At 49.1% G+C, this 15539-nt stretch overlaps 2 protein-coding genes across 7 annotated transcripts in view; one reads left to right on the top strand and one right to left on the bottom strand.

Annotated features, from left to right (window-relative positions):
- Mef2a (myocyte enhancer factor 2A) overlaps window positions 1-5281 on the top strand; it is an 83928-nt gene extending 78647 nt beyond the window's left edge. For all 4 annotated transcript variants that reach the window (XM_042698489.1, XM_042698487.1, XM_042698486.1 and 1 more), the window contains one exon: window positions 1242-5281. In XM_042698489.1, coding sequence (XP_042554423.1) covers window positions 1242-1590 — 349 coding nt within the window. In that variant the 3' untranslated portion in view covers window positions 1591-5281. The remainder of the gene's footprint in view (window positions 1-1241) is intronic.
- A 3711-nt stretch (window positions 5282-8992) lies between these two features.
- On the bottom strand, window positions 8993-14398 carry Lysmd4 (LysM domain containing 4). 3 transcript variants are annotated; one of them, XM_042698529.1, is made up of 3 exons: window positions 14333-14398; window positions 12075-12353; window positions 8993-9779 (listed from the first exon to the last, which is right to left on the bottom strand). In XM_042698529.1, the coding sequence occupies exons 2-3, from the start codon at window positions 12345-12347 to the stop codon at window positions 9162-9164; spliced, it is 891 nt and encodes a 296-aa protein (XP_042554463.1). In that variant the 5' UTR covers window positions 12348-12353; window positions 14333-14398; the 3' UTR covers window positions 8993-9161. The 3 variants fall into 3 exon arrangements, with proteins under 3 accessions (XP_042554463.1, XP_042554462.1, XP_042554464.1); XM_042698530.1 differs by lacking the exon at window positions 14333-14398 and adding an exon at window positions 11424-11449 and having other exon boundaries at window positions 9743-9779; window positions 12075-12606; XM_042698528.1 differs by lacking the exon at window positions 14333-14398 and having other exon boundaries at window positions 12075-12606.
- Window positions 14399-15539: the final 1141 nt, after the last annotated feature.

Here is a 15539-nt window from a genome sequence, read left to right as displayed (position 1 = left end):
CCCACACATTCCTAAGAACTGAAGAGAAAGTGGCTTCCTCACCTGCCCACCAGCACCTGCCCCTGACTCTGCTGCCTACAGAAAGCAGCTCAGTGCAAAGGCGTGCAGACTCCCCTGCCCACCTTCCCTGCTGCACTGACTGTCTGGAGAAAAGGAGAGGAGGAGAGGGAGACGAGCATGTGTCTGTCTTTCCTCCCTTGCTCTCAGGGGAGGAGAAGTGGGATCTCTGTGCTGTTGGGAGTCAGGGTCCATGAGGGTCACGTAAGTCTCAGCCCAGTGCCCTCACCATACCTCATTCACAAAAAGAGCACTGCTGCGGGCAGGCTGTGAGGACATGGGAGCAGACTGCTGCGCAGCACGGTGAAGGAGCCGGCCTGCGTTGAAGCAGGATGATGTTAGGCCTGTGGGCGTCGTAGCGTAGCATAGCCTAGCAGACTCCGCTGGCTGCCTCACACCTGCTCCAGGCAGCAGGCCGCCCTGGCCTCCCAGCCTCCTGCCCAGAGAATCTCTAGAGGGCCTCATCTGAGGAAACGCATCCTCCCGAATCCTGAAAGAACTCTGCATGCATGTTATATCCAGTCATTTCCTCAGTTATGTCACTAGGAAAGGAGCAGAGTAATTCAGCCAAGTTCTTGCCTAGACAACCGCTGACCCTCACAGCTGTTCTGAACATCCTAAGTCAGGCACGCAGTGTGCACCTGTGGTCCCAGCTCCTGAGGATCCCAGGAGTTGGTGACTGACATGAGCAACAGAGTGAGACCCAGTCCCCCAAACTCAAAACAACTAACAAATACAAAAGGTCCTGAGAGAGCACATGGGAAGAGCTCGGCCCCGACCAGCCTTCCTGTCCCATTCAGCGTTCCTCAGCTTTTCTGAGACGGCTGCTTTCCGTGGAAAGTAAGCGTGGTAATAATTTGCACCTCTCCTCCGAGTCGTGAGACTAGCTGAGATGCTGTGCCTGCCACAGGGCGAGAGCAGAGAAAGTGCCGAGCGGGGAGACAGAGGACCGATGCTCCTCTGTCTTTTCTGGGCACAGAATTAGACACAAACTGTTTTGCAAAACTGCCAAGGATATAGTTGGGGAGATGCAGTTTCTTCTTGAAGGAAGGAGATGGCAGAGCCAGCCCTGGCGTTGTGTCAGGATTTTAGGCCCTGGACTCTCCTCAGGCAAGCAGTGTCTGCAGTACCATTGTGTGACCCAAATGCACTCCCAAATGACCTCCTCTCTCTTGTTCCCTCAGCGCTGGAGGCCAGTTATCTCAGGGTTCCAGTCTGTCCATTAACACCAACCAAAATATCAACATTAAGTCAGAACCAATCTCACCTCCCCGGGATCGAATGACCCCCTCAGGCTTCCAGCAGCAGCAGCCGCCGCCACCGCCACAACCTCCCCAGCCTCAGCCCCGGCAGGAAATGGGGCGCTCCCCGGTGGACAGTCTGAGCAGCTCTAGCAGCTCCTACGATGGCAGCGACCGGGAAGATCCACGGGGGGACTTCCATTCGCCGATTGTGCTTGGCCGACCTCCGAATGCTGAGGACAGAGAAAGCCCCTCTGTAAAGCGCATGAGGATGGACGCGTGGGTGACTTAGGGCTTCCGGCTTGCATTTGTACTTGTGCTACCGCAGTGAACTGCCCTACATATCTAAATTGGTAAATAAGGACATGAGTTAAATATATTTATATGTATATGCATACATATATATCCCTTTCCATATATATGTATGCGAGTGTGAGTGTGTACGTGTGGGTGTGTGTTGCAGACACAAAATCAGGCACTTACTGCAAACTCCCTGTAGGTCTGCAGATGTGGGCACATCTGCAGATGTGGGTCCCCGGCAGACAAAGCACCCTGTAGGCACAGACAAGTCTGGCACTTCCTTGGACTACTTGTTTCATATGGTAACCAGTTTTTGCAGAGAAATGTGTACCCATATATAATTCTCCCACACTAGCTTGCAGAAACCTAGAGGGCCCCACTTGTTTTATTTAACTGTGTGGTGACTGTAGTTACTTCAGAAAATGCTTTGTAGAACAGAGCAGTAGAAAAGCAGGAACCAAGAAAGCAATACTGTATATAAATGTCGTTTGTATTAATTACCCAACCTGGCATGGGTCTCTATTGCAAAGAGGTGCATGGAAAAGGGCTGTTGATATTAAAAACAAACAAAAAAAACAAAACAAAAAAGCCCCACACATAACTGTTTTGCACGTGCAAAAATGTATCGGGTCAAAGAACTGATCTTTAGCTAAATAAAAAGAAAGAAAGAATATAAAACACGCATGAGATATGCAGAAAATACTAGCCTAGAAATATAGAGCATTAACAAGATAAAATTAATATATTAAGTTATAATTGGAATATGTCAGAAGTTTCTTTTTACATTCATATCTTAAAAATTAAACTGATTTTAGCTCATGTATATTTTATATGAAAGAAAACGCCCTTATGAATTGATGATTATATATAAAATTATATTCACTACTTTTGAACACATTCTGCTATGAATTATTTATATAAGCCAAAGCTGATGTTGTAACATTTTTTTTTTTAGAAAATAGCTTTATCTTGTTTTGACTTTTTAGTTTTTATTTTAAGAGGGGAGGAAAAAAAAAACACAAAAATATCTTGCAAGCAGAACCTTGGAAAAAAAAAGCCATGAACACTTATTATTCTATATGTAAATTAAAATTGAGCCAAACTCTTTTGTGTACATAGCATCTTAAATATATTATCACCTTTGATGTAAGTACCTATGTATTGTATGGTCACCAGATTAAAAAGTATATTTTTGTGGATTGCCGCCAATTTGGGGGGAAAAGGCGAAGTCCTTATTAAGTAGAGTATTCACTGTTTAATATTTACTATTTTGTTAAATATACTGTACTTTGAATTTTAATTATTAATTAGCCCAGTTTTTTCAGAGGATTGTATAAAGGGGTTTCTCCCCTCACTGGTGGTGAATGTGTAACGTTACGTTGTAATCTTTGTGCTATATGGGGTGAGCATCATTATATATTTTATATGTGTACATAAATAGCAAAGTGGCAGAAAAAAATTGGTGTTAAGTTCATCCTGCATAAATATAAAACGTGTTGTAACAGATTTTATAAGGCATTTAAAGCTTGCCTTTTGTGAGGAAGAAAATATAGTAGAAAAAGATGACCTAATTTAATTAATATTAGAAAAATGGCAAAATAGTAGATGAGCACAAAGGTTTTCTCAGTGGTAACTGATTAGGGGAAAATATTCACAGGGAAAGGAACTGTTTGCTGACGCTCTTAACACGGAATGGCGTCGCTCGTTACCGAATGCACTACTGCACGCCCCTCTGTTCTCAGGCCTGGCCCTGGAGTGGGGGAGCAGCTCCAGTGCAGACTCCAGGTGTGACCTGCCAGCCCGCCTGAGCTCAGTGCCACCCTCCATTTGCTGAGGGCAGTCCATTTGCCTTCTGGGCTTGTGCCATGAATAGAATTCAAAGTCCTGTATAGCTTTTATTGTAGATTTTTAAATACGCCTTTTCCTGAGAACCTTAAAAGAAGGCCGAGTAATTGCTGCTATTTTATATTTTAAACTTAATGTCGAGCAGCTACCTACAATTTGTACTACACTTTATTTCCCCTAAGTGATGTCCTCCTGACATTTTCCTCATCTGATGTTTGTGACAAATCATCAGCTCCTTCCTGACCGCGGCAGCCCGTGGCTCTCACGGGCTGCTGAGATCCTGTTGTCATGGCAGTTTCCACAGTAAGTTTTGGTAGAAACAGAGGAGGAAAGGGGATGATACACTGTCTCCTCTCATCAGCATAGACATTTGGCTCTTATTCTGGAAAAAAAATCATTTTTCTTTTTAAATGTACTTAATTAAACTACTTCTAGGCATATTTTCTTCATGAAGTCATCCCTCATTGAATCAAGACAGTCTCCCAACACGGAATATCCAAGATAATCCTTACCACTTTGTAAACCATTTATAACTTTGGAAGTGTTAAGTGATCCTTTTGTTATTATTTATGCATGTTCATGAACTTCTGCTGTATATTGGAATAGGAGTTAACACATTCACATTTACTGTCTATTTTCTTGTGTGCCTTATGAGATGGCTTTTCTGACTGTATCTTACTAGTCTTTCTTTCTATGCAGGTTTATAATCAGTACAACTACTGTTTTTTCTAAAATTCTATTACACAAGGCTCGGAGTTTGTATTTAAATTATACTGACCAAGTAACAATGTATTCCGTTTTCAGGAACTGAATCTTTGACTGTTAACCTTTTTTCCCATACGCCCAAGTATGATTTTTGGAGCGTATGGACTCGACAGACATCCTTCACCCAGACGCCCATGTGTGAACACATCCACATCTACATGTCTCAGTAGAAACCAACCTAAGCAAGGAAGACACTGACGGGTGACTTGAGAACCAGTCCTGTGACCCTTTTAGACTCGTGTGTTTTGTAGAAGACACCACCACAGGAAAGTCCTATCCCTTCAGATGAAGTATTAGTAAAACTAAAACAACAAAAGCTTCCATGACCCTGGCTCAAGGCAGCCCCCAGCAGCTGCACTTCCCGCGGTACCCTGCGTGGTTCAGCACTGAGAATGGAAGTCTCCTTGGGGGGAACACAGGTGGTCCCAATCAGAACTCCATCTTTTGAGCCCTAATTATGTCCATTGTGTTAGTGACTAAATCAGGGGTTTGTTCGAAGAGAACAATTCATGTTTTGCCATTTCCTTTTAACAGTAAGGACAAGTAATAATGCATTCACATAATTTCTGTTTTCACCATCGTGCACACAAGAAATACATAGTAAATAAGGAACCTGAAAACTCCTGGCATTGGCTCATTAAAAAGCTAGATAATTAGAATGTGAAAAAAAAAGATTTTACAAATGTAAAACTTTTATTTCTCTGTAGAAACTTTCTTCACTTTGCTGTGCAAGAAGACACTGCTTTGCTATATTTAAAATGGCTTTTTTAAAAAAAGAGATTTATGTATTTGGTAATTGTTTGTAGTCAACAGTTCACACAAGAAGCTGTACACGGTTTGATCATGGAAAACCGTTTGGCGGCACAAGCTGGACTTTGTTGCCATCCTTGAGATGAACCTTTTAAGAAAAATAAGTTAATCTCAATTTTTTCCCTGAATGTGTTGTTTTTTCTTCATTATACAATAAATATTATAGTGAACTTTTTATCAAATGGTTAAGACGATGCTAGAGGTTGCTGTGAACTGTTTGTCTCCTGCACTCACCCAGTAAAGACAGCCTGACTCTTACCGCACACCCAGACTCTGTCATGTTTCCCTGGGGACCAGTAGACACTGGCTTGGCCACCAGGCAGCCCTTTCCCCCACCACTCTCCTTTTCCTGTGCTCTCATGAGGTCCTTGGCCTCGTTTGGAGATGCGCTTAGGAGACTGCCCAGAATTCACCAGGCTCACCCCACACGCAGTGTTAGGCAGAACTGGAGCCCTCAAGAAGCAGCCAGCCACCCCGCCCTGGGGTGTGGGGTTAGCCGGGGTATTGTCTTTTCTGATGTGGATCAGTTGCAAACTCATTGAGGCTCCAGGGACACAAGAAAACCTTGAGAGTGTGTGTTGGGGGCAGATACTGTCAGCAGTTACACTAGATCCATTTAGCTTTAGAATTCAGAAGTGAAACAATTTGTCCAGTTTACATATCAAGGAAGAAGCACCAGAAGGCAGCTTTATTTGGGTACGTACATCTCAGTGGACATCTTTCTTATTCATAGCTATTTTAAAAAATGAAAAACGTATCTAACCTTAAAATTGGAAAATTTATTCTTCGTCTCATTTGTTTTTGTAAACGCTCTGAGCTAGGCAGATTCTTGGGTGTAGAGGTAATCCAAGCTAAATTTTTGTACAGGTTTTCCCTGACTGTAGTGAGGCTCTTGTTAGATGGTTTAGAAAGCTGTTTGAATCCTGTGGCTAAAACTGGCTACCGTGAAAGCTCTTTAATCAGTTCACTGCAGTCAGGCACTGGTGGCTCACACCTGTAATCCCAGCTATTCAGGAGGCTAAGATCTGAGGATAAAAGTTCAAACCCAGCCCAGTTAGGGAAGTGTGAGACTTTTATCTCCAACTACCAAAGAAGCCAGAAACTAAGTGGAGCTATGCCTCAAGTGGTATTCTTGAGCACAAAAGCTCAAGGACTGCCCCGGCCCTGAGTTCAAATCCCAGAATTAGCACCAAAAACAAGAGCAAAAATACTGCAAGTTCCTAGTCTGTTCTCCACCCTCGGGCGCCGTGCCCAGGGTGTTACCATAGGTTGTAAGTGGTAGCAGCCTCCATGATACCTTTCAGTTGGAGACCTGCACCATAGTTCGTTCGTTTATCCAGTGTCTCACAGGTCTGCAGGTCTGCTTAGTTGTGGGTTTCTCCGATGTTTCTCCTGGACTGGCATGAGATTGTATATTTGGGCAACATCATCACAGCAGTGATATGTCTTTAGTGCACCATGGAGGTGATGGGGTCGGTCTTCTACTACAGGTGGATAACCTTCATCTCATGGACAGCCGATTTCTACCATCTTTCCCTTTGTAATGGTAAATATCTTCTCCAAGCTACCTACACCATGAGAAGATAGTTTCTCCATGAACGTTCACCCACTGATGAACCATGTCCGTAGTCATCGCCTGTTTTCGTCCAGTCATATCAATTGGAGATCTACGGTAAGGAATGAGTATCTGTGTTTCATGGATTTGTTTTAATGTACTATTTTCTTCCTTACATTGTCCCAGCTCTGGCCACCAGGAACTCCACCAGGTAAGACCTGCCTCTCCCAATCCCAGGTGCGTCAGATTCCAGTTCACAGGTTTGGTTTGTCTGCCTTTTTTACTTGTGGCTTATTTCTCTCACAGTAAAAAAATCTAGTTCTTGCTAGCGACAGTGTCTCTTACTCAGTTCAAATATATACATAAACCAGTTCCAGAGCCGCCAACTGAGACCTGTGTGAGGAATGCACATTTATTCGTGAGGTGGGAGATCTGTGTAGTTGCAGCTTTTTTGGTTTGGGCTTTTTATTATCCAGTGTTTTCCTTTTGTGCCAATCCTCCTCCCCCACCCCACTCAGTGTGTGTTGCACATTTAATACAGTTGGGCTCAGCCATTAGTGTTCTGATATTATTTTAAATTTGTAATTATGTATAGGCTCGTTACCCATATCAGTACTCTATTTCCAAGCTAGATATACAAGATGATTGTCTGAGGCTTGGCTTATTGGGATTTGGGGAGCAGGTGGGGTGGATGAGAGAAGGGTGGAGGGGTGAGTCTGGGTAATGCACATTGGATGCATGTGGGGACGTGTCCACGTGAAACCTGAACAATGGTCTGATGCTAAATTAAAAAGAGGGGGCCTTCTTTTTTCCTTCACAAAGAAAGTTATTCCAGTGGCAGAAAGTAACAGAGACATCTGTTCTTTGCTTACTCCTTGCAAAAGCCATCCCCCCACCCTCCCTCTGACTGGTGACAAATGTTAATAAGAGACCTGTGGCACTCAGCACCGTGGGCACAGGCTGAGTTGGAGGAGTATGTATGTGGCCCAAATGGTCCCTGCACCCAAGGTCACCAGCTCATTTTATCCTGAAGATCATTTTGGTCTCTAAGAAAACACTTATTTTGAAGACGCTCACTGAAGCCCGGGCAAGCCGTCTTTTTCCACAGAGACAGCAGTTGGAAACCTAGCTCAAATGCTGGTGGCCCCTCCCTACACTTGGTGAGACCTCAGGTGTCAAATGCCGCACTTGTGTCCCAGGATCACATTCATGTAGGGTTTTCTCCAGCCACCTCACACCTTTCCTGCTGTGACTCAGGAGGCCAAAGCAGCCCAAACCTGCTCTCCTACGATGGCAAACCTCAGGTGTCAGGTCTCTTTATGGCTTTTGATGGCCACAGCCATCCTGTGGTGTGGATCTTCAATGTCTCCCAATGACCCTTATGTGTTAAAGGCTTGGTCCTCAGCTTGGCCAACACCACTAAGAAGTGAGGGGACCTAGAAGGGGTGACGGGAGAGTCACGGGGGCATCCCGGAGGGGGAGTCTTGGGACCCCAGCCCCTTCCTCCCTGTCTCAGCTGTCATACTCCCTGCCACTTGTCACCCAATACAAACCTCAAAGCCAGTGAAATCAGACCCAAACAAGCCTTTCTGCCTTGTGAATTGTTTATATCAAGTATTTTGTTACAGTAACAGAGAGCTGAGCACCACACCTGTCCAGCCCCTTCTTTAAATATCTCCTCTTTTAACAGTTAGCTACACTGCTTAAAAAGGGTTACTCTAGGGGCAAGGCCTCAGACGGAAAGGGCTAAACCATCTTCTGGCTCTACGAACGGAGCCAGGGAAGCAGCGGGAAGAGAACTCTGCTTTGCGGGCACACAGGTTCCTCCCTGATGCCAGCCAGGCAGCTGCTCGGCCTTGGGTTGGAACAGGCTAGAACCTTGGTGACTGGCAATAAGGCAGCAAGAGCTCCTTCCCAGACGCCACCTGAGATACTGCAGGTGGCCATGGGGGGGGGGGGGTTGTAAAATGAGGATTTCTTGTGAATGAGGACAATGGCTCCTGGGTGCGTGGATTACCTGCTCTCAAAGTACCAGGGCTAGAACCAGTGCTTACCCAATCAGTGGTTTGGGTTGAGGGCCTTTTCAATCCTAGAAGTGGCATTCCCCTCTACAAGGCTCGCTGAGGGGAAGTAGGGCTCGTGATGGTTTTAACTGGGTGACGGGCAGTACTTTTCCATAGCACTTGTGGGGCGGTGACACCAAACAACCTCCTAGCCCCTCCATAGCGGGTGGGGAACACCACGACCGCTACCTGTGACCCAACCCCGCGTGTCCACACAGCAGGTGCCCTGGCAGGCCGGTCCTTTCCCTCTGAGCACTGCCAACCTGCCAGGTGTCACCAAGAAACTGCGACTAGTCACCTGTCAACATCTCTCCTCCTGCATCTCTTTGGGTAGCCCGGGGGGGGGGGGGGGAGGGGAAGGAGGGGGATGGTCTTTGATCAGGAGAGGCCATTTCTCAGGGTCCAGTTACCATCCAGAGCACCAGGAAACAAAATGCAGCCTTGCCCCCAGCATGTGGCCAACAAGAACTGACGCAGAACACAAGCCACCTGCTAAAGCTGGGCCGATTCTCGAAACCCGAGAGCTTAGGTCCTTGCCTGGGAGAGGTGGCTGAGCTGGCTGGCTGAAGAGGAGGTAGGCGCAGGACTCCCTAACCCGGGGGCCGGTCCTGCAAGTGCGCTCAGTGCCATGGAGCCATTGGGGTTGGCAGTTGTGTTCAGGCTAGCAGGGGTCTCCCTGGTAGCCTGGATCTTAAAATAGACCAGATAAAACACAGGCAGAACAATCCCAACGAGGAGCATGAGGAAAACAGCGTTCCACCACTGGATACCCCAGTCGGCCCCGTCTGCTGGGGTCCTGGGCGGAGCTGGGAGCAGTGGCTGGTCGGGGGTCTCCACACAGTAGCTCTCACTTAGGAAGACCTCCGACTGCACTGCGCGCTCAATATTCTGGTCGATCCCCTTGAAGAAATCTGTCAGGTGACTGGTGTGCGCCTGCGTGGCTGTGTCCCCACAGGCAGCTGGTCCCTCTGCATCCGGGAGTTCCACGGTTACTCTGGTGTCTGAGGACGGGGCGAGGAGCGGTTTGAGTTCTCTGTGGGTCTCTGTTAGAATCCCATGGTTTTGCACTGGAATCTTGATCGCCTTCAACGCGTACAAGTCTTGTTCTCTGATGAAGTTGTTGGCTTTCTTGATATCTGCTACCTAGGAAGCCACGAAGATGCACACATCAAAATACACGTGAAGATAATTAAAACTGATCTGGCCCTGAAACCAAACCTGGCCAAGTTCAGGCCATATCCTCCCCAACCAAGACTTGAAGCATTTATTTGGAGGCTTTTACTCTTAGTGAAAAGCTCACTAATCGACAGATCTGACATTAGTCTTAGAAACTTCATAAAATGTGGCTTCCACTAAAAAAAAGCTTTTAGAGGTGAAACAGTCATAGCCCTAAAATGAAATGACTGTAGCCTCTTCTGTTTCTCTTTGCTTGGGAGGCAACAGTAACTTTCTATGATTTCAAGGTCACCGGGGAACTGAAGGAAAGAAACAGCATTTTGCAACAGATGCCCCAGCTTGGCCACACATCAGAGCCTGCTCTGCCTGTAAGGCCCTTGTACATACACACCACTGGGCATATATACTTTACACAAATTAAAGTGACTGGTAGTTAACTTTGTAGATGCCACAGTGCTCATCAGGGCATGTGAAACTTTTTGGACTGAGGTGTTCCATTCAAACGACGTGGCTGTGAGTTTTCTCAACACAAAATCCACACCATCTCCTCTTGTGATTGGAAGGGGGAGCCGTGCACGGCAAATATGAAGACGTGCAGAGCTGGGCATGCAGCTCACTGATGCAGCCCTTGCCTGGCGTACACAAGGCCTTGGGTTTGATCACCACCTTTGGGAAAAGAGGGAAAAAGGGTATGGACTAGCAGCCCACAACTACAATCCTACCTACTCAGGCTGAGATCTGAAGATCAAGTAGCCAGCCTGAGCAGAAAAATCTACGAGACTCCATCTCCAATTAACCAGCAAAATGCCAGATTGGAGGTATGCCTCAAGTGATAGAGCACCAGCCATGAGAAAAAAAAAAAGCTAAATGAGGCACAAAACACATAGCTATACATACACTTCTTAAAGTTCATTTTAACAGAATCCCAAAAGCATTAGAAATGGACTCAAAGTTTTACTTTACCTTGGAAGGTTAACATAAAGAAGAATATAAATACAGCCCACTGAAATTTACACAGACCCTCATTCAAGACAACTGGCAACTGTCTATTATTCTGTTTAGCAACTACCATTTCCTGGCATTGGCAAAGGGGGACATGTTTTATTGTGTTCTGAGACTAGTGAATATCGATGTTTGACAGCTTTGGGTTTTTGTCTCTTAATACACTAATAGCAAAACTTATCTAGTCCCAGTAGGAAAAACGATCAGAGGTTCTCTGTAGATTTATCAGGTTATCACCTTTCCACCTGATCTAAGTCTTTGTAAGGTAGGATTTCATCTTCAGTCCATATTCTATAAACTGTATGTTATGCAACAGAAGCTGACTAGAAAATATAAATGTCAGAACAATTTAATGATGCCATTTGTCTCTGTAGAGCTCCTGCGCCTGGGAAAGACCCACGTCCCCCCCCCCCCCCCCCCATCTGCTCAGCCATTAGGGAAACGACAGACACTTGAAGAAAGCGAAGACAGATTTTTTTAAAAGTAAGTAACATATACAGCCGTAGAGAAGGCCATAGGATTATGTAGCACAGTGTTGGCAAAAATAAAACACACGTTTCAATCTAGGAAAATAAAGTGCAGCAATTCTATAAATACTTTCCTACTTACTTTGCCATTGTTAATCACTCTGAATGCTAAAACCAGAATTAAAGAGAAAAAGAGGGTTATAAGAATATACAGCATAGAGAAAAATCATGCATTTCTAAAGGAGCAAAGGGCAAACTTTACCAGTCAGATAAGCTACCGCCAAGAAAAGGTCAGGAAAAATTAAGGCAGTGAGAAAAGCAAGCACGACAAAGGAATCCTGGGTAAATTCTGTCTATATCTCCAGCAACCCTCCCCGCACCTGCCACCCCCCAAAGCCGTAAATAAAATGTGCTCAAAAGAAACAATGAGCCGGGCACCAGTGGCTCACACCGATAATCCTAGCTATTCGGGACATGGGTAGACAGACAAATACTCAAGGCTCTTATTTCCAACGGACAAGCAAAATGCCAGAAGTGGAGACACAGCACCGGGGTAGAGGAACAGCTATGAGCAAAAGAGTCAAGCAAGAGCATAAGGCCCTGAGTTCAGGTCCCAGTACCAGCACGCGCGCGCGCGCACACACACACACACCCTCCCAAGTTTCAGAATTGTGAGGAAGGCAGGCTTCCTGCTTACTGAACCTGGGATTGAGAATGCAAGGTATTTCCACCTGCCTTATGGTCTTAGCTACCCTCCCCCCCCCCCCCCACCGTGGAGCATGGGGCGGCTTACTTTGCAGCCATACTGAAGAGCCAGCTTGTTGAGGCTGTCGCCCTGGGCCAGCTCGCGCTGCAGCAGCACCACGGAGCCTGCTCCAGGCTGAGGAAGGAGGCTCCTCTGGCGCTCTCTGCCCCGAGGCCGCAGAGCCACTCGCCGTGACTCTTCTTCCGAGGAGTCCTCTGAGTCCCCACTGCCACTGCGGAACGCGCGAACGTGGCTGCCTGGAGTTCGGCAGACAGCGGCTGGGCCTTGGAAGGTCTTGCTTAGCCTCTCCTTCTCTCTCATTTTTAACTGAAAACCAAACCCCAGGGTTAATTCCACAAGGAGGTGTTCGCACTCCTCCCTGGCTTTGTCAAATAGCAGGTAAAGGTTTGTAGTCATTATTCCTAACTAATGTAAACACTCAGCAAACACCATCAGTCTAACTCCAAAGAATGGCCTTGTGCTGGCTGAGGTGGAAATACAGGCAGAATGAAACATTCTTTTGCTGGGTGCTGGTGGCTCACACCTGTCATCCTAGCTACTCCAGGAGGCTGAGATCTGAGGATCAGGGTTCAAAGCCAGCCCAGGCAAGGCAAATCTGAGGGGTTCATCTCCAACTAATCACCAAAAAAAGCTGGGAGTGGAAGTGTGGGTCAAGTAGCAATGTTAACTTGAGTGAAACTTTAAGGGACAGCATCTGGGCCTGCGTTCAAAGTCCCAGCACCCAAACAAACCACCTCCACTTTCTTTTGGTAACTGCATATTCTGATGCAGAAGGCAAGTCTCCCACCCTGCTCTTGTCATTTTTTATTCATATTTATGTCTCATGCATGGCACACATAAAGAAGCAACTTCTAGTTTTGGTCTCAGAGTGGTAAGAAAAGTGGTTGGACCCCTGAAACAGACCCATGGACCTCATCTTATATTCAGAACCTTTCATCAAAAAATTCAAGGCTCAAAGCCAGGCGCTAGTGACTCACGCCTGTAAGCCTAGCTACTCAAGAGGCTGAGATCCGAGGATCATGGTTCAAAGGCAGCCCAGGCAGGAACATCTGTGAGACTTCTAGTGCCAATGAACCACCAGAAAAACAGAAGTGGTCCTGTGGCTCAAGTGATAGTTCATCTTGAGCTGAAGTGCTGAGGGACAGTGCCCAGGCCCAGATTGCAAGCCCCACAACTGACCAAAAATAAAAATAAAAAATTCAAGGCTCAGTGATATGGCTCATGTCTGTAATCCTAGCTCCGCTGGAGGCAAGGATCAGAAAAATCACAGTGCAAGGCCAGCCTGGGCAAAAACAAAAACAAAAAAACAGAGACTCCATCTCAAGCACTAACTTGAGTGTGGTGGCATGCCCTTGTCATCCCAGCTCTTAAGAGGCCTGGGGTAGAGAGGGTCAGGACTGAGGCCAGTCAGAGCAAAACCACAAGATCCTCTCTGGAGGGGCTGGAGGTGTAGCTCAATTGGTAGAGGGCTGGCCAGGAAGTGAAAAGCATCAGATACCGAGTTTGAGACCCAATCTCGGACTTAAAAAAAAAAAAGAAAAAAAAAAAAGATCCTACAGGAAAAATACCTAAAGGAGAGAGGGGAAAAAAAGGGGGGAGGGACGGCGGGGGCATGGCTCACGTGGTGAGGGGCTCGCCTAGCAAGTGTCACGCCGTGAGTTCAAATCCCAGCACCACCACCAAACGTGTTTTAAAAATTAAAAAAAAAAAAAATCCCTGCAGGACAGAAGGCGCTCGAAGGCATCTTCCGTCAGGGAGCCGTGACTGAGGACACACGCCGCCCGACCCGTCCAGCACGCCGGCGCGGGGCCGGGAACTCAGCTTCTCGGGGTCACCCCGCAGCCCAGCACCCCCGAGCCCGAGCCACCGCCCCCTCTACTCCCTCTCCGCCCGTGGCGGGGCCGGGACCCGCGGACACCGTCCGGAGGAGTGGACCGGCCCCGGGGTCAGCCTGGGACCCCATCTCGACTCGCTCCCCTTCCGCGGCTCAGGCCTGTTTCCCGTGAGGCCCCGTCGTGGGGAGAGGCGGGCGCCCCGGGCTGCCGCGGACCTCGCCCGGGCCCCGCAGAGAGACCTGGGCGGGACCCCGAGTGTCCACGGCCCAAACCTCCACCCCCTCGAAGCCACGGCGCCGCCGCCCCGAGGGCCGCCGAGGGCCTCCCGAGGGCCAGGGCCGGCAGCCCGGCCCCGCGCCGACTAGCAGAGCCAGGCCGCGGGCAGCCGCGGACTCGCGCGCGAGCCCCCACCCCGGCCGCGACCCCCGCCTCCTTCCCGATCTCCGGTACCTCCGCCGCCGGACTCCGCCGCGCCCAGCCCCGCCGCAGTCGCCGCGCCTGCTGATTGGCTGTGAAAATAACGTCTTCCGGGGGCGGGACCTGCCGCACAGCCAATGAAATTAGTGTTAGGTAGGCTGGAAGGTCAGACCCGGGACTTGCCGCTGAGGGGCGTGGTTGGGGGCGTGGTCTGCCGCGGGGGCGGAGCTCCGGCCGCTGGCTGGGCCTTCGCCCCGCCCTCCCGGCTGCAGGCGGCTCCCAGGCGTGGCGCGCAGGCCCACCGGCCGGACCCGGCCTTCCGAGGGCGGGGGAGGCCTGAGACCCCCCCCCCCACCCCCCGACGTGAAGAGGAGCCTGGAAGATTCGGTTAACTTTCCAAAGGAATCCGATGGACATGCACGTGGCTCCCAGAAATCCTTATAGAGCGAGCGGGTCTGCCGCCGTCCCCGCCGGGATCCCCGCCGCCCCCATCCCCGCCGGGATCCCCTCCGTGATCCCCGCCGCCCCATCCCCGCCGGGATCCCCTCCGTGATCCCCGCCGCCCCATCCCCGCCGGGATCCCCTCCGTGATCCCCGCCGCCTCATCCCCGCCGGGATCCCCTCCGTGATCCCCGCCGCCCCATCCTCGCCGCCCCCATCCCCGCCGGGGTCCCCGCCGCCCCCGTCCCCGCCGGGGTCCCCGCCGCCCCCATCCCCGCCCCCGTCCCCGCCGGGGTCCCCGCCCCCATCCCCGCCGGGATCCCCGCCCCCGTCCCCGCCCCTATCCCCGCCGTGATCCCCGCCCCCGTCCCCGCCCCGCTGCTGCCAACTGCTCACGCCTGTCATCCCAGCTACTCAGGAAGCTGAGATCTGAGGATCGCGGTTCGAAGCCAGCCCGGGCAGGAAAGTCCGTGAGACTTCTTTTTTTTTTCTTTTTGGTTGGTCGTGGGGCCTGAACTCTGGGCCTGGGCGCTGTCCCTCAGCTCTTCAGCTCAAGGCTAGCGCTCTACCACTGAGCTACCTTCCCAGCCCCCGTGAGACTCTGTATTCCCAAACAAACAAGCAGGAAGTGGCGCTGTGGCTCAAGTGGTAGAGCGCTAGCCTCAAGCAAAAGGAGCTCAGAAACAGTGCTCAGGCCCAGAGTTCCAGCCCCAGGACCAGCAAATGACAACAATGATGGTGATGGTGATGATGGTGATGATGGTGGTGGTGATGACGATGGTGATGGTGAGGATGATGG

This window comes from Dipodomys spectabilis, unplaced genomic scaffold (genome assembly GCF_019054845.1).
Source record: "Dipodomys spectabilis isolate Male_0828 unplaced genomic scaffold, ASM1905484v1 ptg000233l, whole genome shotgun sequence".
Lineage (NCBI taxonomy): Eukaryota > Metazoa > Chordata > Mammalia > Rodentia > Heteromyidae > Dipodomys > Dipodomys spectabilis.
The sequence above is the reverse complement of the archived record's forward strand: the minus strand, read 5'-3'. Positions and strand labels throughout refer to the sequence as shown.